The sequence below is a fragment of the Rhinatrema bivittatum genome, chromosome 4, assembly GCF_901001135.1.
Source record: "Rhinatrema bivittatum chromosome 4, aRhiBiv1.1, whole genome shotgun sequence".
Taxonomy (NCBI): domain Eukaryota; kingdom Metazoa; phylum Chordata; class Amphibia; order Gymnophiona; family Rhinatrematidae; genus Rhinatrema; species Rhinatrema bivittatum.
In genome coordinates this window covers 84,907,041-84,933,694 of record NC_042618.1, presented here as the reverse complement: position 1 = coordinate 84,933,694, position 26,654 = coordinate 84,907,041, and the positions used below count along the sequence as shown (strand labels likewise).

The 26,654-nt window shown below is 47.3% G+C and overlaps 2 protein-coding genes across 4 annotated transcripts in view; both read left to right on the top strand.

Annotated features, from left to right (window-relative positions):
- The first annotated feature begins 3,561 nt into the window (after window positions 1-3,561).
- Window positions 3,562-25,962, top strand: LOC115089349 (extensin-like). Its single transcript, XM_029597437.1, has 2 exons — window positions 3,562-6,106; window positions 25,832-25,962. The coding sequence occupies exons 1-2, from the start codon at window positions 3,562-3,564 to the stop codon at window positions 25,960-25,962; spliced, it is 2,676 nt and encodes an 891-aa protein (XP_029453297.1).
- YLPM1 (YLP motif containing 1) overlaps window positions 8,707-26,654 on the top strand; it is a 443,744-nt gene continuing 425,796 nt past the window's right edge. For all 3 annotated transcript variants that reach the window (XR_003856278.1, XM_029598421.1, XM_029598422.1), the window contains exon 1: window positions 8,707-8,829. The gene's annotated coding sequence lies outside the window, so the exon portion shown is untranslated. The remainder of the gene's footprint in view (window positions 8,830-26,654) is intronic.

Below are 26,654 nucleotides of genomic sequence, written 5' to 3'. Positions count from 1 at the left end.
TTATGGGAAGTGAAACGATTGTCACAATAACGTTCGATGCCTGTGAAGCCATTGATAAACACCCAAATGCACTCCACTGTGGGTCTCAAGCCTGGAGAAATTCCTATGTCTACAATCACAAATACCTCTGCCCATACAACCGTGCAGCTAATCCATCCAGTTGGCTACCATGCGGAGGGGACCTGACACTGTCAGGATGGGCTCTAGTTTGTGATTACACCGGAGGAGGTTACCATGGCTGCCACGGAATAGGACGGTTAACTGCAGTAACTGGTAATACAGTATCTATACAATGGCCTCTAAGAAGTGAAGGATTCCCTTGGCAAGATACTTGGGGATTTGGTATCGACGGAACTGGAAAAGACCCTATGACCTACATTACCATCACTCAGCGGAGAGACAAACCTCGTCCAATTATTCACCAGACTACTGTGGTGGGTTATCAATCCTTTTTCGATGAAATATCTCATGCCACTGAGGAATTAAAGAAACATACAATTTCTCAGCAAGTAAAAAACCTGTTTGTCAATTTGGCAGAAAACATAGCTCTCTCTCTCGAAGTCAAGAACTGTTTTGTATGTTGAGGAACAGATACAGGAGAGCAATGGCCATGGGAAGCCAAGGAAACATTCCAATCTGATCTTAACACCTTGAATACCACTGTAACCTATAACCGTAAATCTCATCCATATGAGTGGGCGCTACAGACTGATGTTATTGGCAGACTATGTATCTCTCGACAACATTCACGCATCTACACCGTGCCTGTTGGAAATTCTCCATGCACAGGAGTTCTTACTGCCAACCTTACCACCCAGACATGGTGGCAGACTGAGAATTCTACCATGCCTACTCCCATCTGGACTGAATCGACTTTGAACAAGACATGGACAGCTGCGGGCGTTGCTACTACCGTTTTCAATGCTCCAGATGGTTATTATTATGTATGTGGACGAAGAGCCTATGAACAATTACCAACAAGCTGGTATGGAACTTGCTTCTTGGCTACAATTCGGCCAAGTTTCTTCCTACTTCCCATCATTGCTGGGGAAACCTTAGGAGTTCCAGTATACAGTCCCATGAGACCCAACAAACGTCGAAGCACTCCTAAAGTATCCATAGGAGATTGGAAAGATCAAGAGTGGCCTCCTGAACGAATTGTACAATACTATGGTCCGGCCACCTGGGCTGAGGATGGTTCTTATGGATATAGAACACCTATCTATATGCTCAATCGAATTATAAGACTCCAAGCAGTACTGGAACTCCTGACAAATGATTCTGCCTTGGCTCTCAACATCTTAGCCAAGCAAAACACTAAAATTTTAACAGCTGTCTACCAAAATCGATTGGCTTTAGACTACCTCCTAGCCCAGGAAGGTGGTGTATGTGGCAAATTTAATCTTTCTAACTGTTGTTTACAGGTAGATGACAAGAGTAAAGTCATTGAGGAGATTACTGATCGAATGATTCGCCTGGCCCATGTACCAGTGCAGACGTGGACTGGAATTCTTGACTGGACAGGTTCTTTACCCAACTGGCTCACTTCCATTCCTGGCCTTAAAGAACTCCTCTTTCCTCTGATACTTCTTGTTTTGACATGCATTCTATTTCCTATTTGTCTCCCTCTTATTTTTAGACATCTCCGATCCATGATTGAACATATTGCTGATCGGCGAGCAGCTGCTCACGTCATGATGATTAATAAGTATGTGTCTGTCTCCACATTCCCTTCATCTGATTCTTCTGACTACGACACTAACAATGATTCGGATACTGATTCTGATAAAGAGTACCTAACTACTAACTTATAAGTCTGATAAACTCTAACCTCTAAGCATTACCATAATGGAGCCACCGTGTTGTTGGGGTAAGTCGGGCTACAAAGGGGGGTGACACCAATAGGGTCCACCCGTCTCAAACCCGTGAAGCAACCAACGACCTAACAACATATTAGGGCTCACATTCAATGTCACTGGTATTAACTCTTATTGTCGTTTCAGTTACTCTTCAGATATAAAGTGATACTTCTGCCTTCTCTTCAAAGTTGAAGTATCAAAGGGGGGAATGAAGGGGTTCAATTTCGTGACCCCCCTGAAGTACGAACGAACAACTGAACATCCTCCGACTAATCATGCCAGCAGTGAAACGCACAGCCATCTTGAACGTACTAATATTTGCAACGCAAATGATACGTAATGCGTAGTGACGCAGTGGCGCACTAACTTTTAGCGTAACGTAACGTAACTCCATTTTGGAATAATACTTTGTATTGTATTAATACGAATGCCGATGTAAAATGTCTAACACGTCAATTAAATGACGAAACAATAGTCTGATCATAAGCTACACCTACTAGAGGACCACGCTAGCCTAATGCTTGTTCAGCAATTTGTGAAATGCTTGTTCAGCAAAAACCAGAACGCATGTGTGAAAGATAAGAGTTGTAAAGTGCATAAAAGTTTGCTCCGAAGGGGGCGTGGCATGCAGTTGTACTGAGCCTTTGTCTTAGCTGCATCTTGCTGGCAATAAAAGTCTATCTTTACGGATCAGTTGTCTGGACCTCCTTACTGACTAAAAAGAGACGGTTACAATGGGTCCGACTGTCAATTTTTTTTAGTTTTATTTCTTTTATTTTTCATCTTTTTTTGATGCACACAGCTCCTGGCAGGCGTTACTAGATAGTTAAATGTGTGTCCGAGATGCACATATTTTTTTTTGCATCAGGAGTGCATTTGCATAGGAAGAGCGCTATTAGATTCAGTCTGCGTGTTGGATATGCACTAATCCCCTTATTACATTAGGGGATGGGTTAGTGCCTATTGTACCCGCGCCCGACTGCAGGTTAACAGTGCACTCGCCTCAGTGCACCGTATTGATTTGGCCCCAGTATAAGGGGTAATAGTATTGTTATCTGTAAACCGAGGTGATGTATATCTATACGTACCGCGGTATATAAAAATCTCCAAATAAATAAATAAATAAATAAACATGGAAAACGCGCGTCCAAACCGGTGTTTATGCACCGCCCTGTAGCGGCCTGTGTGTTTGTACAGTGCTGTGAACTGCGGGTGGCAGTACAGCAATGGTAAGCAGTGTCCCGCTAGGCTGCCGTGAATGTAATCAGTGGCGCCGCCTGCTTTCTGCTCGCCACATGGCGCTCATTTTCTTCTCTTTTCCTGTACGAAGGTAAAAATACAACCAGGCCGCGAGAGCCCACGTGACATCCTCTGCGCTACTATCGCCATGGCAACACCACCCCGTCCCCTCCCTCCTCTCCTCTGGTTCGCGCATCACTGGGGAAGGGCGCAGGCGCACAAGCTCCCCTTTTCCGCAGTTCGCACGCTACGTGCTCGTGACGCAGAGACGCCGCCGTGCACGTTACGGTGTGGAGGAGCTTGGAAGGCGCCTGAAAGAGCCGGGGAGAGGCCGCGCGCGATCCCTGGAAACTCCGCTCGGTTTGCCTCGATTCAACGGAACCCGCGAGCTCGCTTACCTGACCCGGACCAAACTGCGGCCTTCCCGTCCTACCCTCCGCCATGTACCCTTCCTGGGGCAGGTATGGCGGCGGGGCCGGCGGCCATTACCAGGCCCCGACGCAGCCTGCTGCTGCTGCCGGCAGCTATTCCGGCACCTCCGCCTTCCAGAGCTTCCGCGACCAGCACCTGGCGCAGCTCCAGCAGCTCCAGCAGATGCACCAGAAACAGATGCAGACTGTGCTGCTGCCAGGATCCACTCTACCGCCACCGCCGCCGCCACCACCGCCTCCTCCCCCCCCCGCCGCCTCCTCCCCCGACTGGTGGTTATGGGGACTGGCCCCCTGGCCGCAGCTACCAACAGTACCAGCACACGTCAGGTTACTCGTACCAGCAATCTCCCTATGGCTACACCCCCCCCTTCCAGGAGCAGTCTCCCTATAGCCAGAAACCTCCTCTGCTAGAACAGCCGGCCTATGGTCACCCCCCTCCCATGCCAGAGCAGCCGGCCTATGGTCACCCCCCTCCCATGCCGGAGCAGCCCGTCTATGGTCACCCCCCTCCCATGCCGGAGCAGCCGGACTACAGCCAGCCCCCTCCCATGCTGGAACAGCCGGACTACAGCCAGCCCCCTCCCATGCCGGAACAGCCGGACTACAGCCAGCCCCCTCCCATGCCGGAACAGCCGGACTATAGCCAGCCCCCTCCCATGCCGGAACAGCCGGACTATAGCCAGCCCCCTCCCATGCCGGAGCAGCCGGACTATAGCCAGCCCCCTCCCATGCCGGAGCAGCCGGCCTATGGCCACCCCCCTCCCATGCCGGAGCAGCCGGCCTATGGCCACCCCCCTCCCATGCCGGAGCAGCCGGCCTATGGCCACCCCCCTCCCATGCCGGAACAGCCGGCCTATGGCCACCCCCCTCCCATGCCCGAGCAGCCGGCCTATGGCCACCCCCCTCCCATGCCCGAGCAGCCGGCCTATGGCCACCCCCCTCCCATGGCGGAGCAGCCGGCCTATGGCCACCCCCCTCCCATGGTGGAGCAGCCGGCCTATGGCTACAACCCCCCTGTGCCGGAGCAGCCGACCTATGGCTACAACCCGCCTGTGCCGGAGCAGCTGGCCTACGGCCCCAACCCGCCTGTGCCGGAGCAGTCTACCTACGGCCCCAACCCCCCTCTGCCGGAGCAGCCGGCCTACGGCCACAAACCACCTTTGCCAGAACAGCCTGCTTACGACCACAACCCCCCCTTGCCGGAGCAGCCCGCCTATGACCACAACCCCCCCTTGCCGGAGCAGCCCGCACATGACCACAACCCTCCCTTGCCGGAACAGCCGATTCATGGCCACAATCCACCTTTGCCGGAGCAGCCTTCCTATGGCCACAAACCGCCGCTGCCGGAGCCACCTGCCCATGGCTTTAAACCGCCGCTGCCGGAGCCGCTGCCTTATGGCCACAAACCGCCGCTGCCAGAGGCGCCTTCCTATGGCCCTAAACCGCCGCTGCCGGAGACGGCTTCCTATGGCCCTAAACCGCCGCTGCCGGAGCCACCTTCCTATGGCCCTAAACCGCCGCTGCCGGAGCCGCCTTCCTATGGCCCTAAACCGCCTCTGCCGGAGCCGCCTTCCTATGGCCCTAAACCGCCGCTGCCGGAGCCGCCTTCCTATGGTCCTAAACCGCCGCTGCCGGAGGCGCCTTCCTATGGTCTTAAACCGCCGCTGCCGGAGGCGCCTTCCTATGGCCCTAAACCGCCGCTGCCGGAGCCACCTGCCCAAGGCTACAAACCCCCGCTGCCGGAACAATCCGACCATGACCACAAACCGCTGCTGACGGAGCGTCCTGTCCCCAGCCGCAAACCGATGCCAGAGAGGCCTGCCCATGGCCACAAACCTCCCTTGCCAGAGCAGTCTGCCTATGGAGACAACCCCCCTTTGCCAGGACGATCTGCATATAGCCACAAACCGCCCCTGCCAGGACAGATTGAGCACTCCCAGGCCTCTGGGTTCCCACTGATTCGGCCCCAGTCAGATTGTTCTCAGGCTCCAGATGGTAATCAGTCGGACTATTCTCTATCCCCAATGGCCCAATCTGATCCAGAAGAGTCAACATCACCCTCTCAGGAGAGATCTCAATCCCCAATGCCTTCTTCTCAAAAGGGCTCTATTGGTGGCACTGAGCAGTCCATTTTGGGTTTTCCCCAGTCACAGACAGCACCATCATACCTCCAGAACAAATCCCAAGGCCCTTCCCAGCCACCACCATTCTACACCCATGGCCTCTCCCAGCCACCATCATATTCCCAAGGCCTATCCTACTCCCAAGGCCCTAGCCAAGCACAGTCATCATACTCTCAAGGCCCCGGCCAGCCACCGCCGTCGTACTCTCAAGGCCCTGGCCAGCCACCACCGTCGTACTCTCAAGGCCCCGGCCAGCCACCACCGTCCTACTCCCAAGGCCTTGGCCAGCCACCGCCGTCCTACTCCCAAGGCCTTGGCCAGCCACCGCCGTCCTACTCCCAAGGCCCCGGCCATCCACCGCCGTCCTACTCCCAAGGCCCATCGCAGTCTCTGACCTACACCTATAGCCAGTCTCAGCCAACTCAGTCCCATTCAGCTTCTTCATACTTGCAAGGTAATACTCAGCCATCCCAATCATCATCTTATTCCCAAGGCAAGACTCAGCCAACCCAGTCCCAACCGGTATCTTCCTATGCTCAAGGCAATGCTCAGCTCACCCAATCTCAACCGGTATCTTCCTATTCCCAAGGCAACGCTCAACCCACCCAGTCCCAGTCGGTATCTTCCTATTCTCAAGGCAAGGTTCAGCCAGTCCAGTCCCAGCAGGCATCTTCCTATTCCCAAGGCAAGGCTCAGCCAGTCCAGTCCCAGCAGGCATCTTCCTATTCCCAAGGCAAGGCTCAGCCAACTCAGTCCCAGCAGGCATCTTCCTATTCCCAAGGCAAGACTCAGCCAACCCAGTCCCAACCGGTGTCTTCCTATTCTCAAGGCAAGGCTCAGACATCCCAGTCCCAACCAACATCTTCCTATTCCCAAAGCAAATCTCAGCCATCCCAATCCCAACTGACATCTTCTTATTCCCAAGGCAAGTCTCAGACAACCCAGTCCCAAGTGGCATCTTTCTTTTCACAAGCCAAATCTCAATCAACCAAGTCCCAACCGACATCTTCATATTCAGAAGCCAAGGGTCAGTCAACCCAGTCCCAACAGACATCTTTCTTTTCACAAGCCAAGTCTCAGTCATCCCAGTCCCAACCAGTATCTTCCTTTTCACAAGCCAAGTCTCAGTCAACCCAGGCACAACCAGCATCTTCATATTCAGAAGCCAAGCCTCAGTCAACCCAAGTCCAACCGGCTTCTTCAGATTCCCAATCCAAGCCTCAGTCAACCCAAGCCCAACCGGCTTCTTCATATTCCCAAACCAAGGCTCAGCCAACCCAATCCCAACCGGCATCTTCATATTCCCAAATCAAGGCTCAACCAACCCAATCCCAATCAGCATCTTCATATTCTCAAGCTAAGGCTCAGTCAGCCCAGTCCCAACCAGCAGCTTCATATTCGCAAGCCAAGGTTCAGTCAGCCCAATCCCAATTGGCATCTTCCTATTCCCAAGTCAAGACTCAGCCAATCCAGTCTCAACCGGCATCTTCATATTCCCAAGCCAAGGTTCAGTCAACTCAGTCTCAACCGGCATCTTCATATTCCCAAGCCAAGGTTCAGTCAACTCAGTCTCAACCGGCATCTTCATATTCCCAAGCCAAGGTTCAACCAACCCAGTCTCAACCGGCATCTTCATATTCCCAAGCCAAGGTTCAGCCAACCCAGACTCAACCGACATCTTCATATTCCCAAGCCAAGGTTCAGCCAACCCAGTCTCAACCGGCATCTTCATATTCCCAAGCCAAGGTTCAGCCAACCCAGTCTCAACCGGCATCTTCATATTCCCAAGCCAAGGTTCAGCCAACCCAGTCTCAACCGGCATCTTCATATTCCCAAGCCAAGGTTCAGCCAACCCAGTCTCAACCGGCATCTTCATATTCCCAAGCCAAGGTTCAGCCAACCCAGTCTCAACCGGCATCTTCATATTCCCAAGCCAAAGTTCAGCCAACCCAGTCTCAACCGGCATCTTCATATTCCCAAGCCAAGGTTCAGCCAACCCAGTCTCAACCGGCATCGTCATATTCCCAAGCCAAGGTTCAGCCAACCCAGACTCAACCGGCATCGTCATATTCCCAAACCAAGGTTCAGCCAACCCAGTCTCAACCGGCATCTTCATATTCCCAAGCCAAGGTTCAGCCAACCCAGTCTCAACCGGCATCTTCATATTCCCAAGCCAAGGTTCAGCCAACCCAGTCCCAACCGGCATCTTCATTTGCTCAAGCCAAGGCTCAGCCAACCCAGTCCCAACCGGCATCTTCATATTCCCAAACCAAGGCTCAGCCAACCCAGTCCCAACCGGCATCTTCATATTCCCAAACCAAGGCTCAGCCAACCCAGTCCCAACCGGCATCTTCATATTCCCAAACCAAGGCTCAGCCAACCCAGTCCCAACCGGCATCTTCATATTCCCAAACCAAGGCTCAGCCAACCCAGTCCCAACCGGCATCTTCATATTCCCAAACCAAGGCTCAGCCAACCCAGTCCCAACCAACATCTTCCTATTCTCAAGCAAAGGCTCAGCCAACCCAGTCCCAACCAACATCTTCCTATTCTCAAGCAAAGACTCAGCCAACCCAGTCCCAACCAGTATCTTCCTATTCTCAAGCCAAGACTCAAACTTCCCAGCCCCAACCAGCATCTTCCTATTCCCAAGGAAAGGCTCAAACTTCCCAGACCCAGCCAGCAACTTCTTATTCCCAAGGAAAGTCTCAGCCGCTGCATTCCCAACCGGCATCTTCGTATTCCCAAGCCAAGGTTCAGTCAACCCAGTCCCAACCTGCCTCTTCCTATTCCCAAGAAAAGTCTCAGCCCCAACCAGTATCTTCATATTCCCAAGCCAAGGCTCAGTCAACCCAGTCCCAGTCTGCATCTTCCTATTCCCAGGGAAAGTCGCAGACAATCCAGTCTCAGGCAGCATCTTCCAATTCCCAAGGCAAGTCTCAGACAACCCAGTCCCAGACAGCATCTTCCTGTTCCCAAGGCAAGTCTCAATCTACGCAGTCCCAACCAGCATCCTCCTCTTGTGACGAGTCTCTGCCAGCTCAGCCTCAGTCAGTCCCCCAACATCCCTTGCAGTCCACATATTCTAGTTCTGTCGCAACCCAGGAGCCCTTACAGAACAGTTCCAGTATTGACCAGCAGGACCTGCCAAAGACAGATACCTCTCTGTCTCTTCAGGTAAGATTAACTCTGTCTAAATGCATTTTCCATACCACCAGTTGTAATAATAGTAACAAGATAAACATTCCATGATGCATGTTCTTTTCTTTGATTCAGAAATTTGCACATGGTTATGATATTGTTTGTGAATTTTTGTGTAAAAGGTACATCATTTAACATTGAAGATGACCTGTTTTCCAGAAGAAAGGAAAGAGGGATTCTAATTGGGCTATTGAGTACCCATTGTAAGTGTGAGGCAGGGGTCATTAGTTGCTCTAATATTTGCAGTAGAAATTTAAACTGGATGAGTGATTTAAAAGTTATGGGATGGGATGGAGAAAGAGGCAAGAGGTCTGGAAAAATCCAGTGTACCAAGTTTTCTGGGTGCCTATGCCGGGGGGGGGGGGGGGGGGGTCTTCATCCGTTGAACCCAAGGGTGCAGGCGGCAGCTAGAACTTGATTGCTCAAGGGACTACTTAAAGGGCCAGGGTGGGCCAAAGCCTTGATGAGCCTGGAAATCCTACATAGATCAGGAATCTGGGCCAGTCGAGCAGTTCCACAGGAGAAGATCTCAAGAGACTATTGGGCCCCTTATATCCAGCCCGCAATCTGGGGATGCCTCTAGTGTTTGTCCATTCGGGAGCTTCCAAGGGCAGTCTCCAGTAGGTTGGCTAGATAACTGCACTAAGCTGTTCTGAGAATCAGCCAGATTTGTGGCTAAACATGAAAGTTCGTGCCCAGAGCTCCAGAGACTGCTGGTTTGAGACTCACCATTCTTGATAAAATATTCCCCATTCCCCATTCCCCAACCCCCAGTGGCCCCCTCTTGGGGCTTGGGATCTGTTTTTTTTTTTTTGGATGTTGTTTATAGAAGCTGGCTAGGAGTTTGTCCATGTGGACTTTTCCTGCTTGTTTTTCAGCTGTGACCCTCTGGGTCATAGCTTTACCAATTTATTAAGTAACGCAAATGGCCCTGCATTTACTTTGCATCCAAGATTTAATGGAAAACTCTTGATGGCCCTGAACTGGAACCGGCTTTAGAGGAGGGCATTGATGTTCTGGAAAAGTATTTGGCTTGTAAGGTTTCAGGAGGGTGACGTGAAACTTCAGATAGGTACACAGGTTATCGGGGAGTTGAACCTTGAAGGCTACCTGGATAAATCTGTTGTTGAATGATAAATGGATACATGCTTTTGGCATGGGCGTTCTACTTTTTACGTTGCAAATTACTTATAGATTTGATAAATCCTTTCAGTGGCATTTAACTTTTGGAGAAGAAAATGTGCTGGTGCAGATACCTGACCCTCTTTCTTTGGGAAATGATTGCACCATTGGCCTCTCTGGACACATTGGCCTCTAATATAAATTGGAGTTTAGGGTCAGGATTCATATTTTTCGAGTGTAGCATATATCCTGTGTTCCTTCAGGCAATCCAGTATCTGTTGAATTTCCTGGTTGTGCTGGGCAAGGTCATCTGAGAAACTTAGGATATTACTATACACCCGCCTCATTACTAGATTTTTAAAAGTGGCGGGTGCATTATGAAGTCCAAAGGGGTTATTACCAAGTACTTGAAGGAACCTTAATAGGAGTGAAAGGCTCTTTTCCATTGGTCACTCTCATGAATTCAAATAAAGTTGTAAGTCCCCCCCCCCCCCCCCAAAGATAATTTAATGAAAATCCAGACCGACTGAAGGCATTCCAGGAACTCTTTGATAAGAGGGTGTGAATAATGACTTTGAATTGTCATGACATTCACTGCCTGGTAATCTAATCAAAACATGGGTGAAGAGACCCTTTTTTGGCACAAAAAAAAATAGGAGCTCTCACTGCCGAAGTTGAAGGCCTAATAAACCCCTTTCTTAAGTTGTCTCTTGGATACTCCCACAGGGTTTGAGTTTGGCTCAATAAGGAATAGATTCGCCAAGATGCAATCCTGTCTGGGCACGAGCTTGATTGGGCCAGGTCAAGGGTAAGGCGTGCAGCCACCTTATCAAATACATCCTGATATCGTTGCTACTTTTGAGGCAAGAGGCCTCGCTTCTTGTCAGCTATAGTTGGTGCACTCTTGGTTCCTTAAAGGACTGCCTCTCGGAGCCTGGTATCAGGCATGCAGTTTTGCAGGCAGTATCCTGATGAAGAAATGAGTTGTCGGGTCCTCCATAAAACATGGGATTCCTGCCTTTCCAACTAGGGTAGCCAAAAAATAATAAAATGTGAAGCCTGAATAAGTTCAATTTGGATAAGCTCTTGATGGTTATAGTTCATTATCAAGACTGACACCAGTCTCAGAAATACTGGGCCTGATGCCGGGGGAAGCTGTTAGTGGTCTTGACTACAGTCTTTCCCCTCTTCTTACAGGTAGGTGGGACGGGATCTGGTGCTGTTGAGCAAAGTCAAGTTCCATAAAGCAAACTGAGGCACCAGAATCAATCGTAGCTGTGGTGGGCAACTCCTTGTCTCCCCAGGAAAACTGAACCATACTTAAGTGGGTGGATTGAAGTCCTTGGGCAGCATACAGTGTTGAAGGGTAGTTGTACCTTGACTGAACCTCTCCCTCTTTTGGGGCCAAGGGCTCTTGTTTCTGTTTTGGGAGTGGTCCTCAATCCATTACCAGTTGTGACAACTCCCTGGAAATGGCCTGGGAGGCCACAATATAAGTACAAGCTTGTCAGCGCATGACACACTTGACTGTCATAGGAGCTTCGCACGGGGGTGGGAGGAACAGCTGAACAGGCACACATTGACTCCTGGGTCTAGGCAATTTTGACCCTTTCTCTAGATCAGTGGTTCTCAACCTTTTTCCCATCGTGACACACCTGACAGGCCACGCTCACATGTGTGACACACTGGTCATTACAATTCACGGCAGAAATAAAAAGTAAAGGTCCGGTAATTATTTTATTGTTAAAAATGACAAGGAAAAGATACGTATTCTGTCTGAACAGAAATTGCATAAATAGTAAACATCCCTCACCAAAACAGCACCAATTTCCAGCACTTAAACAGTAACCACCTTACCTAAGAAAAGGCAAGACTGAAAATATTACACCAGGCCTTAAGACACCAATACATCTCCTATTAGGAAAATGGACCAAGTCAGGCTGCTATAGAGCCCTAACAGAAACTACACGCCAGCAGAAAACCTCACCTGAATCACGTGCTGTCCCTCACCTAACAAAGAATAAAGAGACCAAAATGCATAACTAGAAGCATGCAGACAAAAACTGAGCTGGAAACTGCAACAAGCCAGAGTCTCTGTATGCAGTGCAACAAAAGAAAAAGAGAAACATCACCCATCCTTATAAAACAAATCAAGAAATATAAAATCAGTAGCAGTAAAACCATACTAACAAAAAGAACAGATTATTTCAAAACAGCTGATGAGTGGAATATCCAATAATTAAAAACTCATAAAAAATTTCCAGATACCAATAAAATATTTCAAAATAGCAGACACAAAGACCCAGTAATGAAAAATAATAAGGATACAAAAAATTGTTTGCTCTGCATACCTGGGAACGTTTGATATCCAGGTGTCCTGAGATTGTTCTGAATTAGCAGGAGGGGGTGGTTTGCTTGGAACTTTCTCCTCTCTCAGTTACATACCAGGAGCTCTCTCTCACACTGGCTGTCAATGACACACCTATACACACATGCTCTCAGTCACTCACATATACACATGCTTTTTCTCTCACTTATGTAGGCTCTTAGTTACACATTTACACAAATGCTGTCTATCTTTTCACGCTTACACACACACATACATGCTGTCTTTCTCTCACACACAGACTCTCATTCACATGCTCTCTTTCTCTCATTTACACACAGGCTCTCAATCACATACTCACATGCTCCCTCAGCTAAACCAGTTCTCAGTCACACACAGACAAACATGCTCTCTCTCTTACTTATACACACAGGCTCTCAATCACATACTCACATGCTCCCTCACCTAAACCAGCTCTCAATCACACACAGACACACATGCTCTCTCTTTCTCTCATTTACACACAGGGTCTCAATCACATACTCACATGATCCCTAACCTAAACCAGCTCGCAATCACACACAGACACACATGCTCTCTTTCTCTCATTTACACACAGGCTCTCAATCATACATACACATGATCTCTCTCACACACAAAGGATCTCAATCATACACACATACTCTTTCACACAAACAGGTTTTCAATCACAAACTTACACATACAGGTTCCCAATCGTAAACTTACATTCATGCACTCTCTCTCACAGGCAGGCTCTCAATCACAGACATACTCTCTTTCACATATACAGGCTCTCAATCACACACATACATGCTATCTCACACACACACACACAGGATCTCAAACACATATACTTGCTTGCTCATTCACTCTCTTCCCCCCGGAACTAGCGGCAGCAGCAGCCTCCTCCCAACCCTAACCTTCGTTTTCAGCCCTCGCGGAGCAAGGAGTCCCATCGGCTGCGGGGATTGACGTTCTTCATTTTTCTGCGAGCCGCGCTGCTCATTCCTCAGGCCGCGCCTCTCTTCTGTTTTTCGGGCCGATTCTGACCACACTAGCGTGGTCTCTTCTTCCTGCGCATGCACCTGCTGCTCACCACTTCTGCTTCCGGGCCGCAGGGAAGAAGAGACCATGCCGGTGCCACCAACTCAGCTATTCTGCTGCGTTCCGCCCGGGCTGACAGCATTTTAAGCCCGGGCGGAGGAGGAACGGGGAGCAGCTGGGTCAGCGGGGGACTGGGAAGTGTGGCGACACACCGGTTGAGAACCACTGCTCTAGATGACGTTCCGCCAACTTTGTCTTGATCTGAGTGTTCAGGATGAGCAGAAGTGCTGAACTGGCTGGAGGATCTATTTAGTCTAATTTATTCTTAATGTGTGGGGTGAATCCCAACAAAATATGTTCGAAGGGTGTCCTTCCAGACTTTGTCTGAAGCAAGGTGCTGCAACTCAGTGGCATGTTCAGAGACAAATCTTCATCACTGCTGGAGTCTCAGCATCTGGCTTTCTGTCTTCTGCACCTGATCTTGTTCGCCAAATGCCAGGGACAGGGCAGATTGAAAGGAATCCACTTGACATAGGAAAAAGTCATTGTGAATCAGCAGGCGTGGTACCCATGCTAGAGCTGCCTTGAATCAGAGGTTTACCATAAACCCAATCTTAAGGGCATCTTGAGAGATAGGTCTATGGGTATAGACTGAACCAACTTTTTCATTGGTGAATAAATCTCTGCTGCTCATCCCGTATTCTGTCCAACGTTTCAGGCTAGGGCATCTGACACATCATGTTCAATCCATGGGGAGGGGAATGTGGTTCCTCAGTCCCAGGGGCAACCCTTATAAGGGTGTTCACCTATTGCTGGAAGGTCTGGTACTGAACTTGAATGCCCTGGACCACTTGTATAAGGCCTTTCTAGATATATGATGTCCCAGCTTGGGCCCTCAGTTTGGGCTAGCCAGAACATATATGGACCTTGTTTAAGCATGCACACTGAATGACATGCAACAGTGAAAGTTTCATTATTGCATGAAGTATATTAGTATAGCATTTTACAGCAAATCTTAATAGTCTGCTATTTGGGCTGCTTTAAATCCCTTTTACTATGGTTTTTATCCAGGAGACAGTTTTTGGAGAAGATGATTGTAGCGTAGGCTCTACACTATATGATGCTGCATTATGTGGCCCTACAGCAGTTTTAATAATGGCTATCCCTGCCTTGGCAATAGAGGGTTTAGTTGGTGGAAGGTTGGCTGCCTTTTCCAAAGGAGTATAGGCAGGAGTCTTGGTTGCTTAAGGGTTTTAACTGAATACCCAGGATGTCGGACATTTCTTTGTCATCTTGCTGTCTCTTGGTTTGATGATTCTCTGCAATCTCTCCATAATGTTTGATTTTGGCATCTAGGACAACGTCTGGTTGGCAGATGGATGCCTTCAAGGCTCTCAGTAGCGAGCTACCAGCTGCCATCACTATCTTCCTCCTAGGTGCAGTGGTTATAGAGCTTGCAGCTTTGGGGTTTGCAAGTTTGATTCTTCTCCTCTTCTAGGGTTTCATAGCTGTTCTTCAGCTTGAGGGAAATCAGTCGGGGTGAAGGGGCTGGGGACAGTGTAGTAATGTGGTCCAGTGTCGTCTTCTCTACTTGAGTGTTCCATTTTTGGTACCTCAGTCAGCATGAGAGGCTTCTAGGAAAAGTAAAAAGTCATGGGATAGGTGGCGATGTCCTTTCGTGGATTGCAAACTGGCTAAAAGACAGGAAACAGAGAGTAGGTTTAAATGGGCAATTTTCTCAGTGGAAGGGAGTGGACAGTGGAGTGCCTCAGGGATCTGTATTGGGACCCTTACTGTTCAATATATTTATAAATGATCTGGAAAGAAATACGACGAGTGAGATAATCAAATTTGCAGATGACACAAAATTGTTCAGAGTAATGTAACACGAAGAAAGCATCAAAGGAAATGAAGCCGATGCATTCGCTGAAGCAGTTACACGCGCTGAGACCGCATAATGCTCAGTCGAAGCTTGAGTTAACACTGAAGCAGTCATCGAAGCCGATTCAACCCTCCAGTCGGTTGATGCACTCATTGACGTAGACAACTCATAGCACGAGGAAAAGGACAGACAAGTCTCCACCATTACTGTTGAGGGAAACTCATTCCTCCAAACCTTATGCAGACACTCAGGTAGTGTTTATGCCTGAGGAGCTCATGGGGGTTAACCTCTCAGATAATGAGGAAGTCGGGTCTTCTCAATCGGAGGTTCTCTTGGAGAGATCTGTCATCATTGCCTCATAGGAAGAGACAATCTCAGTTGCAGGAACCAATTGCTAAGAGGAAAAAGTAGCCCCTAGGAGCTTACCGCTGGTTGCACATTATAGAGGACCAGACTCCTGCACGCTGAAGGCAGCTCTACCTATGCTTTCTGCGGAGCACAGGAGATCTGCCTCCAAGACACAGTCGCATGCTAAGCCAGTTTCCACTCTCCAGAGGGAGAAGTACCCAGCAGGTGGTGAGGGATGGCCTCACAAGCCATGTCCCAAATATTGTACATACTTAAATCGTTCTTCTCCTTACTCGACACTCAGCATAACCATCCTTGGCGCCCTAGTCCACCAGTAGATGAGGAACTCTCACCCCTGAATCCTCATTCATCACTAGAGCAAGAACCCATTAGCCCTCTGGATGAGAACACAGACCAAGAACCAAATAGTTTCCATAAGAACCTGCCATACTGGGTCAGACCAAGGGCCCATCATGGCCAGCATCCTATCTCCAACAGTGGCCAATCTAGGCCATAGGAACCTGACCAGTTGCCAAAAACTAAGTCTATCCCATGTTACTGTTGCTAGTAATAGTAGTGGCTATTTTCTAAGTCAACTTAATTAATAGCAGGTAATGGACTTCTCCAGGAACTTATCCAATCCTTTTTTAAACACAGCTATACTAACTGCACTAACCACATCTTCTGGCAACAAATTCCAGAGTTTAATTGTGCTTTGAGTAAAAAAGAACTTTCTCCGATTAGTTTTAAATGTGCCACATGCTAACTTCATGGAGTGCCCTCTACTCCTTCTATTATCCGAAAGAGTAAATAACCGATTCACATTTACCCGTTCTAGATGTCTCTTGATTTTAAACATCTGTATCATATCCCACCCTCAGCCGTCTCTTCACCAAGCTGAAAAGTCCTAACCTCTTTAGTCTTTCCTCACAGGGGAGCTGTTCCATCCTCTTTATCATTTCGGTCGCCTTTCTCTGTACCTTCTCCATCGCAATTATATCTTTTTTGAGATGCGGCGACCAGAATTGTACACAGTATTCAAGGTGCAGTCTCACCATGGAGCGATATAAAGGCATTATGACATTTTCCGTTCTATTAACCATTCCTTTTCTAATAATTCCGAACATTCTGTTTGCTTTTTTGACTGCTGCAGCACACTGAACCAACAATTTCAATGTGTTATCCACTAGGACGCCTAGATCTTTCTTGGGTGGAAGCTCCTAATATAGAACCTAACATTGTGTGACTATAGCATGGGTTATTTTTCCCTGTATGCATCACCTTGCACTTATCCACATTAAATTTGATTACCTCACTCGTCGTATTCCTTTCCAGATCATTTATAAATATATTGAAAGGTACAGGTCCCCAATACAGATCCCTGAGGCACTCCACTGCCCACTCCCTTCCACTGAGAAAATTGACCATTTAATCCTACTCCCTGTTTCCTGTCTTTTAACCAGTTTGTAATCCACGAAAGGACATTGCCACCTATCCCATGAATTTCAAACATGCCCTACTGAGCATGTGCAGCACTGTCAAAATTTTCAAGAAGGCTCATCACCCAGTAAAAAATATTGCTAGCAAGAAATTTGTATGTATTTTTATAAAGCTTGGGATAATTGCACGGAGCAGAAGTTACCACCCTGAAGAGCAACATGGGGGTAACTTGCAAGGAGTGGCAGTTGTTACCTAGGGAAGCTTGCTGGGCAGACTGGATGGACCATGTGGTCTTTTTTTTTACTATTATTACTATGTTAAATATTACTATGTAGTTATCAACCTGTCCCCAAGGCAGAGTCCCTCTGGCTTTTTTTTTTTTTTTCCTGCAGATCTGTGTGGTCACAGTATTCAGTTTTGTTCTCTCTTCTGTTTTTGTTGTGATTTTTTTCTGGAGCTGCAGCTGTTCTTTTCTTTATGGTAGGTTTTTGGCTTTAGCTGCTGTGCAGCATAGCAGAATTATCCATGTAGGCTATTGAGCCTGGGGACTCGCCTGAGTTCTATCTGGGCAGGAGTTCCATGTTGTTTCACCGATCGAGAGGCATCGAAGGAAGCGCAAACAGTGAAGGGACCGAGGATCGCACCGTTCCTGTGGGGTGGGTGGGAGAGCTCATCTTCCCCATATTCTTGGGAGGAGGAGTCATGGATGATGTAGCCTCCCCTCCTGCTTGTCAGTGCTGGCAGTGCAGTCTCCATGTGAGAGAGGGTGGGCAAGCAGTGTTGCTGCTGTATCTTTGGTGCTGTGCTCAGTAATGGTTGCCCATGCACACCCGTGCCAGCAAACTGATGATCTGATGTGTCAATGTCAGGACTGCTTCAGGGGCTAGTATTGCCATTGAACATAAGAAATTGCCATGCTGGGTCAGACCAAGGGTCCATCAAGCCCAGCATCCTGTTTCCAACAGAGGCCAAAACCAGGCCACAAGAACCTGGCAATTACCCAAACACTAAGAAGATCCCATGCTACTGATGCAATTAATAGCAGTGGCTATTCCCTAAGTAAACTTGATTAATAGCCGTTAATGGACTTCTCCTCCAAGAACTTATCCAAACCTTTTCTGAACCCAGCTACACTAACTGCACTAACCACATCCTCTGGCAACAAATTCCAGAGATTTATTGTGCATTGAGTGAAAAAGAATTTTCTCTGATTAGTTTTAAATGTGCCCCATGCTAACTTCATGGAGTGCCCCCTAGTCCTTCTATTATCCGAAAGTGTAAATGACCGAGTCACATCTACTCGTTCAAGACCTCTCATGATCTTAAAGACCTCTATCATATCCCCCCTCAGCCATCTCTTCTCCAAGCTGCACATCCCTAACCTCTTCAGCCTTTCCTCATAGGGGAGCTGTTCCATCCCCTTTATCATTTTTGTTGCCCTTCTCTGTACCTTCTCCATCACAACTATCTTTTTTGAGATGTGGTAACCAGAATTGTACACAGTATTCAAGGTGCGGTCTCACCATGGATCCATCCATTTTATTAACCATTCCCTTCCTAATAATTCCTAACATTCTGTTTGCTTTCTTGACTGCTGCAGCACACTGAGCCGACGATTTTAAAGTATTATCCACTATAATGCCTAGATTTTTTTTCCTGGGTGGTAGCTCCTAATATGGAACCTAACATCGTGTAACTACAGCAAGGGTTATTTTTTCCTATATGCAACACCTTGCACTTGTCCACATTAAATTTAATCTGCCATTTGGATGCCCAATCTTCCAGTCTTGCAAGGTCCTCCTGTAATGTATCACAATCTGCTTGTGATTTAACTACTCTGAATAATTTTGTATCATCCGCAAATTTGATAACCTCACTAGTCGTATTCCTTTCCAGATCATTTATAAATATATTGAAAAGCATAGGTCCAAGTACAGATCCCTGAGGCACTCCACTGTTTACCCTTTTCCACTGAGAAAATTGACCATTTAATTCTACTCTGTTTCCTGTCTTTTAACCAGTGTGTAATCCATGAAAGGACATCTCCTCCTATCCCATGACTTTTTAGTTTTCTTAGAAGCCTCTCATGAGGGACTTTGTCAAACGCCTTCTGAAAATCCAAATACACTACATCTTCTGCTTTATCTTTATCCACATGTTTATTAACCCCTTCAAAAAAATGAAGCAGATTTGTTAGGCAAGACTTCCCTTGGGTAAATCCATGTTGACTGTGTTCCATATATGCTCTACGATTTTGTTCTTGAGAATAGCTTCCACTATTTTTCCCGGCACTGAAGTCAGGCTCACTGGTCAATAGTTACCCGGATCGCCCCTGGTGCCTTTTTTAAATATTGGGGTTACATTGGCCACCCTCCAGTCTTCAGGTACAATGGATGATTTTAATGATAGGTTACAAATTTTAACTAATAGATCAGAAATTTCATTTTTGAGTTCCTTCAGATCCCTAGGATGCATACCATCCGGTCCAGGTGATTTGCTACTCTTTAATTGTCAATCTGTCCTACTACATCTTCCATGTTCACAGTGATTTCGTTCAGTTCGTCTGACTCATCACCCTTGAAAACCATTTCCAGAACTGGTATCTCCCCAACATCCTCATTAGTAAACACGGAAGCAAAGAATTCATTTAGTCTTTCTGCAATGGCCTTATCTTCCCTAAGAGCCCCTTTAACCCCTCTGTCATCTAATGGTCCAACTGAGTCCCTCACAGGTTTCTTGCTTTGGATATATTTTAAAAAGTTTTTATTATGAGTTTTTGCCTCTATGGCCAACTTCATTTCAAATTTTCTCTTCGCCTGACTTATCAATGTTTTACACTTACCTTGACAATGCTTATGTTTTATCCTATTTTCTTTAGATGGATCCTTCTTCCAATTTTTGAAGGATGTTTTTTTGGCTAAAATAGCCTCTTTCACCTCATCTTTTAACCATGACGGTAATTGTTTTGCCTTCTTTCCACCTTTCTTAATGTGTGGGATACATATGGACTGCGCCTCTAGGATTGTATTTTTAAACAATGTCCATGCCTGTTGAAAACTTTTAACCTTTGCAGCTGCACCTTTCAGTTTTTTTCTAACTATTTTCCTCATTGTATCAAAGTTTCCCTTTTTAAAGTTTCCTAATAATTCCTAACATTCTATTTGCTTTTTTGACCATTGCTGCACACTGAACCGAGGATTTCAAAGTATTGTCCACTATGATGCCTAGATCTTTTTCCTGCGTGCTAACTCCTAATATGGAACCTAACATCCTGTAACTACTTTTCTCCATGTGCATTACTTTGCACTTGTCCACATTAAATTTCATCTGCTATTTAAATGTTCAGTCTTCTAGTCTCACAAGATGCTCCCACAATTTTTCCCAATCTGCTTGTGATTTAATAACTCAGAATAATTTTGTATCTTCTGCACATTTGATCACGTCACTTTTTGTTCTATTTTCCAGATCATTTATAAATATATTAAAAGCCCTGGTTCCAGTACAGATCATTAAGGCACTCCACTGTTTACCCTTCTCCACTGAGAAAACTGACCATTTAATCCTACTCTCTGCTTCCTATCTTTTAACTAGATTGTAATCCACAATAGGACACTGCCTCCTATTCCATGACCTTTTAATTTTTTCAGGAGTCAATCATTAGGCATGTTGTCAAAGCCCTTTGGAAATCCAAATACAACTACACCCACCAACTCACCAATATCCATGCTTATTAACTCCTTCAAAAAAATGTAGCAGATTGGTCAGTCAAAACTTCCCTTATGTAAATCCTTGCTGGCTATGACCCATTAAACCATATTATTCTATATGTTTTATAATTTTGTTTAGAATATTTTCCATGATTTTTCCCAGCACTGAAGTCAGACTCATCAGTCTACAGTTTTCCAGATCACCCATGGAGACCCTTTTAGAGATTGGGGTTATGTTGGCCACCCTTTATTATTCAGGCCAGCAGATGATCCCAATGATAGGTTAAAAATTACAGGAAACAAATCTGCAATTTCATTTTTTAGTTCTTTCAGAACTCTGGGGTGTATACATAGTAACATCGGCAGAAAAAGACCAAATGATCCATCCAGTCTGCCCAGAAAGCTTGTTTTGGTAGTAAATGTTGCTCTGTGCAGGTTACTCCATGCTTCTGTTAAGGATAGTAACTGCTACTCTGTGCCAATTTCCCCCAAAACTTATGTTAAGGATACTAATATTTACAATCAACACCAAGCAACTGTCAAGCCCATAACAAAATTACTGATAGCAACATTTTTAATGGGTGAGTAGCCTTCTTGATAATTCAAACAATGCTGCTTAAACGTCCTTTGCTTTTGAACTTGGCCATAGAACCATTCCTGTGCTTTTTTTCTAAAGTCTGCATATCAGTGCCCTAGAACATAAAAGTCAGGACCCAGTGTAGGCTGTTGTTTAAATCTAATTCCCCCGCCTCCGTTGAAGCAGAGCGTTGGTCTGGGTGATCTGCTACTCTTTAATTTGTCAGCCTGCCTTATTACTTCTTTCTGCTTCAGAGTGATTTGTATCAGTTCTTCTGAATCATCATGATTGAAAATAGTTTCCAGCACAGGTATCTCCCCCAACATCCTCCTCAGTAAACACTGAAGCAAATAATTCATTTAAGCCTTTATGGAATGGCCTTATCTTCCCCAAGTGCTCCTTTAACCACTTGATCATCTAATGGTCCAACTGACTCCCTCACAGGCTTCCTGCTTCTGATATATTTAAAAAAGATTTCATTAGAAATTTTTACCTCTAGGGGCAGCTTCTTTTCAAATTCTCTTTTAGCCTGCCTTATCAATGTTTTACATCTAACTTGCCAATGCTTATGCTTTTTTCTATTTTCCTCAGGTGGATCCTTTTTCCAATTGTTGAAAGAAGATCATTTGGCTAAAATAGCCTCTCTTAACCATTCTTCACAATTTAACCATGCTGGCAGTCCTTTTTCCTTCATTCCACCACTTTTAATCCAGACTGGGCTTCCAAGATGGCACTATTAAACAATGCAGTTCTACTAACTATTCCCTCAAACCTTAAGTATAATCATATGGTGCGAAACACAGTTGTGGAGTATTTACATATTGTCCCCCTTCCAGTTATTAGTTTAAATTTGATCATGTTATGATCACTGTTGCCAAGTGGCCGCACCACCATTACCTCTCTCACCAAATCCTGCATTCCACTAAGAATTAAATCTAAAATAGCTCCCCCTCTTGTTGGTTCCTGAACCAATTGCTCCATGAAGCAATCATTTATTACATCCAGGAACTTTATGTCTCTAGCAATTCCTGATTTTACATTTACCCAGTCAATATTGGGGTAATTGAAATCTCCCATTATTATTGCACTGCCAAATTGGTTAGCTTCCCTGATTTCTCTTAGCATTTCATCATCTGTCTGACCATTTTGTCCAGGTGGATGTTAGTATACTCCTATCACTATACTCTTACCCAACACACATGGGATTTCTACCCATATAGATTCTACTGAGTATTTACTCTCTTGTATGACCTTTATCCTGTTGGACTCTATACCCTCCCGGACATAAAGTGCCACACCCCCACCAAGTTGATTCTCCCTATCATTGCGATATAATTTGTACCCTGATATAGCACTGTCCCATTGGTTATCCTCCTTCCACCAAGTCTCTGTGATGCCAATTATGTCAATCTCATCATTTGCTGCCATACACTCTAACTCTCCCATCTTACTTCTTAGACTTCTGGCATTGGCATACAGACATTTCAAAGTGTGGTTTTTGCTTGTTTTAACAACCTGCTTTTCAGTTGTTTGGGATAATTCAGAAATCATTAGCTTTGGTGATTTTTTACATATAGGCATAAGAACTATGTTTGCTTTTAATGGAACCTCTCTGTTGGGATGCCCTAATTCTCCTGTTTCATTAGTATCCTTCAAGGATACATTTCTCCGAACCATGCACTGCTGAGTGACTGTCGGCTTTCCCCCTTGTTCTAGTTTAAAAGCTGCTCTATCTCCTTTTTGAAAGTTACTGCCAGCAGCTTGGTTCCACTCTGGTTAAGGTGGAGCCCATCCTTTCGGAAAAGTCTCCCCTTTACCCAAAAGTTTCCCCAGTTCCTTACAAAGCTGAATCCCTCTTCCCTGCACCATCGTCTCATCCACTCATTGAAACTCTGGAGCTCTGCCTGCCTCTGGGGACCTGCACGTGGAACAGGAAGCATTTCAGAGAATGCCACCCTGGAGGTTCTGGATTTCAGCTTCCTACCTAAAATTCTAAATTTTGCTTCCAGAACCTCTCTCCCACATTTTCCTATGTCGTTGGTGCCCACATGTACCACGACAGCCGGCTCCTCCCCAGCACTCTCTATAATCCTATCTAGGTGACGCGTGAGGTCTGCCACCTTCGCACCAGGCAGGCAAGTTACCAGGCGGTCCTCACGTCCACCAGCCACCCTGCTATCTACATTTCTAATAATTGAATCACCAACTATGATGGCCGGCCTAACCCTTCCCTCCTGGGTAGTAGCCCTGGGAGATTTGTCCTCAGTGCTAGAGGACAATACATCACCTGGAGAGCAGGTCCTTGCTACAGGATCACTTCCTGCTACACCAGGGTGATGTTCTCCTACTGGGAGACCTTTCTGATCCAAGGCAGCACTGGGGCTGCCAGAATGGATTTGGGACTTGGCTACTATGTCCCTGAAGGTCTCGTCAGTGTACCTCTCTGACTCCCTCAGCTCCTCCAAGTCTGCTACTCTAGCCTCCAGAGATTGGACTTGTTCCCTGAGAGCCAGAAGCTCTTTGCACTGAGTGCACACATACAATCTCTCACCGGCGGGTAAAAAATCATACATGTGACACTCAATGCAAAAGACTGGAAAGCCCCCCTCTTGCTGCTGGACTACATTGTTACCCTTGATACCATCGATGCCAGGGCATCCTCGATGCTATCAGTGTGTGAACGCCCTCGACACCATAAGGACCATTGAGTGCTATGCACACTGTTGATTGCTCTGGTTAGGGTCGGGAGTCATTCATTGCCGTATGCGTCAGTGAGCGCTGTCGTGTGCAGTAGATGACATTGAATTGGAGGAATGGCACTGACATGAGTTTCATCGTGCCATGGGCCTCAGTGTGGCGGAGTAGCAGCACTGACCTCAAGTATTGTGGTCTGGACCGTGTTGGGATCCAGGACTGCCATCGAGCACCATGGTCACTCTCGATGCCATAGTTGCCCTTGATGCTATCAAGGTGCAGGCTGCCAACGATCGCCATGAAGGCTATCGTGTGTTTGCCAGCGATGGTATTTATGGCTGCTCTTGATGATGTCAAGCATCATCTCTGCCAGGGGGCACCGGTGTCGCCATCGAGCACCTGGTTGCTCTTGAGACCGTTGACCGCTGGAGTGTGGGGGTCCTGAGAGCCCTTGAGTGCCATGGGGCAGTTTCAGTGCTGTCGAGTGCCAGGGTAGTCATCGACTCAAGGCACCCTGGAGCGCTGAGATATCCAGAGTGCACCATGGCCCAGTGCCCTTGAACTATCGAGCGTTGGGGATGCCAGCAAGCCCTCTTTGTGATGTCTGGAAGGGGCAATAAGGGGCGCCATCGATGGCCTAAGGCCATCAGGTGCCGTAGGTGCTGACACCACCTTACAGTGCCAAAGATTCTGGGATCATGGAGCATCGGAGGCTCTGTGGGGCTTTGAGCACCATCGGTGATGCCAAGCACCGAGTTGTTGAGTTTAGCATCAGCCATAGGCACTGGAATGGATGCCATCGAGCCCACAGCATCAATGCCCTTGGGCGCATAGCTGAGCCAAGAGGAACTGTTGAGGGCGCCGGCCTTCATTGGTTCCTTTGAGCGCTGATGTGGCACGTTGGTGCTCTGGGGCACCCGGTGGTGCATCAGTGCTACGGGGCCGCCTCCTTTGGGCACCAGGAGCGTCATTGGTACTGCCTGTCGATACCTTCAGAAACTGATCTTCATCGGTGCCACTGACCCTTGAACATTTTTGGCCTGCAGTGTTTGCAAATCAACACCACCTTTTGGGCACCATGTATAATATAGGTGCATCTCGGCTGTCTTCGTCTGCAGGGACCATTAATGGTGCTGCATGTGGAGCATGCCAAGTGCCTATGGTGTGGTCAAGCGCCGTTGGAGCCCTAGGTGCGGTGTCATTGGTGCCTTAGATGTGATCCTTCGCTTGTGAGCGCCAAGGGCGCTATTGGTACCAGTAGAAGTGGTTGGATGCTGCAGAGCACCACCACAGAGCACCATGGGCACGGTTGGTTACTATGGGCTTCTCTTCACTATTATGCAATGGAAAGGGTGGAAGGGAAGGACTGCGATCAAGTCAGGTACCGCGGATACAATGGGGAGCACTCTGCCCACCACCAGGGACAGTCATAGTCAGAACCCTTGTGGCTTTGTGGATGCTGTCATCACACTGTATATGCTGACTCAATTAGGAGTTAGTGTAACAGTGGAATGCACCATATATGATCGGGTACAGCGGGGGAGTCTACTCTTCTAAGCACCTCAAGGGCTGATAAGGAGACATTCTCTCTGTGCTGTGCACAGTTGTGCGAGAGATTGCGGGACTGCCATAGTTGTGTGAAGGTATCAGCTTCCTCATCTGTTTCGTACCTTCGGATGCAATGGGACACTAGTGAGGAGGGCGCCATCACACATTCTTGAACTGCTTTTTTTCACGACTTTTAACAGGTGGTGCGCTGTCCCTGCTGTGCCAGATTGGAGCCTTGATTTGTTTTGAATCTGTGCATCTTGTTGCAGGCCAGGACCTGCGGGTGTTGGGGGGGACAGCTGTGTTGGCCATTGGCCATTTCTTGCCGGATTACTGTGGTGGCCTGCCCCGTTTGATGGGCTGGCCACCTGCGGCCGATCTTGTTCCTTATGAAGCTTAGTGATCAGCAACAGTAACCCATTCTCCCCTGGAGAGTAGGAAGTTTTTTGCTGATCAGGAGGCCCCCTTTGCTTTCCTGTCCCTTTGGAAAAGAGAGAGATGACAGGGTTTTACGGAGGTGACTCTTATGGGTTCCTGCTTGGATACCAGGTTGTCCGCCCTACAAGGGGTAGTCCTTATTTTCCATTTCCCAAAAAAGGGTTTTCATTACCTGTGACTGGTAGTTGCTCTCTGTTCCCCGCGGGATTCGAGAGCAAGTCTGGCATTGCTTTTCTTTCCTAGTTCATCCTAAGGTGCAGCAGGTGTATTTTGCAAGGGAGTTATTCTGGATTCGGTCTCCCCTTCTGGACAGCTCCCTGGCAAAGATTAGTGTTTTCTCCTGTGTGGGAATCACCCTTCTGAAATCTGCTGAGCATGTGTGGTTCTTGCGGATGACTGCTCTTTCCAGTCATTCTTGCATGTGGGACCATACCTCGGTGAAGAGGGTTCTGGTCAGTTTGCATCCCAGTTGGCAGCTATGCCTTTTAACCTCTCGCTATATCTATGGCAGTATGAATTAAGGGATGAAGGACCCTGCAAAAGAGGTGCTACACTTTTGTTGTGGTGGCTTTTGAGCTATACTTCCCCCCCCTTTTAGGGGTAACCCTGTCTGCGGGCAGGGAGAACCTGGTTCATGCAACTGTTCCACTTACT

Coding starts and splice junctions, on each gene's coding strand:
- LOC115089349 (XM_029597437.1), top strand. CDS start 3,562: ATGGCGGCGGGGCCGGCGGCCATTACCAGGCCCCGACGCAGCCTGCTG. Junction 6,107..25,831: donor AGCTTCTTCATACTTGCAAG/GTAATACTCAGC, acceptor ATCTTGTTGCAG/GCCAGGACCTGCGGGTGTTG.